Here is a 4686-nt window from a genome sequence, read left to right on the forward strand (position 1 = left end):
TAAATGTTATCTGTGGCAATAATATCGGTACTAAGGTTTTGCCTTCTACATTTTGTGCAGCACTGCCGAGAACATGAAGAACATCACTAGTGCCCAGAGGAATGATTTGGACTGAGCTGTCGGCACCAGTGTCAGCGTGACAACGAGCCTGCCTGTGACCACGTCAGGGGCCTGTACCTGCAGCCCGGGCTGGCGGATGGGGCTGTGTGTCTGGGACGGCCGCCACGCCGAGCGAGGGATGGAAGTGGAAATCGACCGTAGCAGGCAGCGTGCGGACTGCAGTGTACCCAGAGCTGGACTGTGCCCAACGGGTGACATGAGCTCCAGATCTACAGTCATGCTGATCTTCCGACGGACAAGACCACCACAAGGAAGAATCACAAGACAACAACTGAGATGACTGCGGTGGCATATATGGTTAAACACATAAGATAAAGGTGCAACTCCCCAAAGACAGTATGAGGACTGTGGTTCACCCACATGTCAAGGAGCCAAGTAAAATGCTGGGGTTTGAACCCCGAGCCCCCAGATTAAGGTTGACATACGGGTGATTCCCATAGCCCTTCATAAAGAGGTGGTGAGTTTGCCTTATAGCTTCCCCTCAGGGTGTGGCCGGGCCCCGGTGGCCGGCCCGGCAGGGAGAGCCAGAAGGGAAATGAGCCCCAGGGGTCCCGCACTGAGTTGACAAAGGTCAGGTGTTCATCTTCCTGCTGGTGGTATCATTTTTGTTGGGCCTGGTCATTGGCAAAACAACTATGTATGTTATACATCTGCCTCTAGCATCCATTTACCTTTCAGCTTTTGTACGCTTATCTGGATTTACTTCTTTTATCACATGCAAGTCAGTAATTTAGAAAATTTTAACAGGAAGCCCTACACAAGAATTAAAATTCTGTAAGTATTGTTAGCTTCACCTTGAATAACATTTTCTAATTACCTACAGTAAAACAGACAAAGAGGAGGCAAAAAGTGGAAGAGTTAGGAAGTTGGTTTCAAAAAAATAAACAAAAAACACATCACAGAGACATGCAACCACAACACAGACACCTTAAACAATTAGATCTAAGTTACCCTGCAAAGTTTTACCAGTTAAAAGAATAGTGTTTTGGCTTACTGACATCACCTGGGATATTTACGTAGCATCAGTAAACGAAGCCGATCTTTCGCCTCCTCAATGTTAAGTGGTGGCCTTTGTGAAACAGTGGAGTCATGCTCTAATCTACTGCAGAGGTTCTGAAGTTTTATTAGGAGCCCTGCTTTGTCCTGTTTTCCAACAGAGATCCAGTGAACGCCTCCTGGAAAGTAATCTAACAAGAAGAGCAGTATTAATCATGCTATACATATAAAATCAGAGATATTTAATAGCAGCTTCCAATAGCAATCAATAACTCAATTTCAATTAAAATATAAAACTCTAAACTATTACAAGCCACCTTTGCAACTCTATCATTAACACAGAAAGATGGTTCTACACAACCACTACTTTTTCAAGAAACAGGCTCTGTAGGGCAAGTTCCCACACAGAGTTCACCCTGCCACTGATGCTGTCATCCCTCCTCCCTGCATGCTTTCCTGCCTGTCCCTTGACAATCACTTCTGCATCCGTCTTGCCGCTAATCTGCCCTAAAATTTACTTTCTTAACCCTGTATTACTGCAGGAGTTCAGAGTTTGGGATATGAAAATTATTCTGAAACAGTGAACAAACTCATCTAGCCAGATGCAGCAGAGAATGCTGTAGTCTCTGTCTCTACATCATGTTCTCTAGCACCCGATTCCCACTTTCCCCTCCAAATGTCCTATGCAAAGGAAAAATAAAAATTTTAATCATTATATGGTTTAATTTATGATCTCATTTAAGCTAAAGTGATACTAATGTAATGATTCTACAAAGGTATTATTAAAACTTGAGGATTTAAGAAGCAATGATCAAAGGAATAGAAACTAGACATTATTATTTTGCACTATCAAAATAACGATTTCAAGTTAAATAAGGATGTATCTACTCTCGTAAATCAAAGCAGATACCAAGGTGAAAAGCTATTCAGAATCTTTTTCCATAAATTAATCAAATACTTAGTGGTCCTAGAGCATGAAAAGGTTATTAAAGTTCTAAATTGCAAGGAAATATTTCAAAAGCACCTAAGGAATTTAGAAACCCAAATTCTAAATTACTTTCAAGATGATAGGATACTTCAACATATATGTCCAATATGCATATATCTGTAGTAATTTTCATTAAAATATAGATGTTTTACTAGAATTACCTTCCAGGAGCTGATGATCCCTTAAAGCTTCTGCTGTTAAAACAGTCTTCCCACAACCTGCCATTCCATAAACTGTGACCCAGCCTGGATCACTTCCCAAGCAGCACAGTTTCTTTTTAATGGCATCTACCAGTTTTGGCCGGGCGACAAACACAACTGGTCTCTGTGGTACACCTCCTTCACAGAGAACTGTCTTTACTAAAAGTTAAAAGGAAGAAACATGAAAAAAAAAAAAAAAAAAGTAATTTCTATATGTGATGCCTTTCCAAACCAAACCAAACCAAACAACTCCTCAACCCAAATAACTAGTGAGCTTCCACCCCACCTCCATATAAATGATCTAAAAACTGCTGGACCCAACACCAAATACTGCAAAAAATACTGGTTTTTTGTTTTTTTTTTTTAAATAAATTGCTTATTGGGTAATTAGCAATACAATACACCTACTATAGTGTTCCAACTAATAACTACATATGAGGCAAGCTAGTTACATCAATCCCTAGAAGTGAAAAGATAATCAACAGCTCCAGTGGAAACCATGGCAAACACAGGAGATCAACATTCAAATCACTTTCTCATTCAGAAGTTACTATCCCATGAATGCAGCAGGAAAACAAGCATGCTCTCTAAGGCTTTTACTTTGTAGATAAGAGCACAACATTTTTGTCCAACTAAGACCTCCTCTGATGTAAGCTAAGGCAGCAGGATTTGCAACGGAGCAGGTAAAGCTCAGCAGGAAAGGAAACGTGCACTGTACTAGCTCACTGCTGGCCACAAAGTGGCCACATGCAGTGCTGTATTATACTGAGAAGTACTGGGAAATGTTACTCAGGTAATCAAAATTCCACATGTCTTTGACAGTTCTTAAAATGTGGAATGTCAGTAAACATGGAAGTTAGTCACACGCAATTAGAACAAGGTTCTTCCCATTAAAAACTACCAATTTATTTAATGTCAGTCAGAGATGATACTGATGACAATGTAGGTAAAAGTTATATAAGGAAACCAAAAGATCTAGCGGAGAGAATTAAGCAATCTAATAACTAGGTCAACTATTGGAATGTAGGCTGAGATATTATAGATCACTTTTCAATATAAACATCAGAATTTTAGAAGCTACAACTTCTTCTGTTAGATTCAACTACTTTAACATATACAAATAAAAGTCTTTTTTTTCATATACAACAAAAATATTATAATTTAGAGGAAACAGAGAGCTTCAGATTTCACATCTTCAAAAACAGACATTGTTTAATGTGAACATTTTTGAGGTGACCTACAAAAATCCTAACTGTTGTAACTCTCCTGCCACATTAAATATATGTAGTACAAATACACTACCAAAACAAGCGAATGGACCAGCTACTCCTTTTTCCTTGAAACAGGCAGTATAGATATTCACTTAAGAAGGAATAAAAAAGGTAACTTGTCTTTACTTTCACGCACAGGGACTGCAGCAGTTACACTGACCGTATGAAGTCATTCCATCCATTGAACTCCTTCCACCACCAGAGGGGAGGGCAGGGATGCCGTCCTGAAGAAGCGCCGCAAGGTCTCTGTACCCTTCATGAAGTAGTGCATTATAAAAGGATCTATACGAATTATTATCTTTTGTAAGAATAATGTTGATTAGCATAGCTGCTCGCTCTTTCTGTGTACTCTAGGAAAAAGAAAAATTTAAAACAGATGTTTATATGAAACTAAACGACCTCAGAAATCACCTCATCTATCACTCTGTCAGTTACAGACTGTTTATAGTTACAGAAATAACCAAGTTGACCAAGCCCTTAGCTCAACCTTATGAAGTGCAATAAAAACTGCATGCTGGGCATACGCTTAAGAATTTGTTGAATCCAGGAATAAGACAGAGAGAAATTACTATTAACATTTCTTAAATAACTTTTTAAAAGATGACAAAACATGTGAGTAGACTAGGAAGAAAAGCAGCAGTGAGAGACTGTTCTACCTGTTGTTTCACCCTCTCCTCCTCCTGTAAAGTTAGGACTTCGTCAGAAATCATATGATCCATAATATAAGAGGTCTTTATGTCTCTTTCCAATGCTTGGCGATTCTTAAGTAAATGTCTTCGACTCTTGACATCCATATTTCTTCAGTGTCAAAAAGAAGAGGGGAAAAAAAAAAAAAAGTCAAATCGAAACCAGAACATAACTTACAAGTGAAAAAGTAGCAGAGAAGCTGCATTAGTGGAAAATACAGGGAATCTTCAGGCAAACTCATAGTACAACCTGCAGAAGAGCTGCCTTTAGATAAACCGGCGACGGAGTGCTGCTTCTGCTGTACGGACAGCATTTCCTATTTCCACCGAAAATTGTGCGGTTAGGAATGTCTACCTTTACCCCAGCGCGCCGCTTAGGCACGGGGATGTTGAAAGCTCCCAACCGAGAAACGTCACGGTAAAAA

The 4686-nt window shown here is 39.6% G+C and overlaps 1 protein-coding gene across 1 annotated transcript; it reads right to left on the reverse strand.

Annotated features, from left to right (window-relative positions):
- Nucleotides 1-1119: 1119 nt before the first annotated feature.
- On the reverse strand, nt 1120-4369 carry LOC103770788 (apoptotic protease-activating factor 1-like). Its single transcript, XM_008938064.1, has 4 exons — nt 4232-4369; nt 3736-3925; nt 2266-2463; nt 1120-1307 (listed from the first exon to the last, which is right to left on the reverse strand). Exons 1-4 carry the CDS (start codon nt 4367-4369, stop codon nt 1120-1122), a joined length of 714 nt encoding a protein of 237 aa, XP_008936312.1.
- Between the last annotated feature and the right edge of the window lie 317 nt (nt 4370-4686).

The sequence above is a fragment of the Merops nubicus genome, unplaced genomic scaffold (genome assembly GCF_000691845.1).
Source record: "Merops nubicus isolate BGI_N331 unplaced genomic scaffold, ASM69184v1 scaffold39673, whole genome shotgun sequence".
NCBI lineage: Eukaryota > Metazoa > Chordata > Aves > Coraciiformes > Meropidae > Merops > Merops nubicus.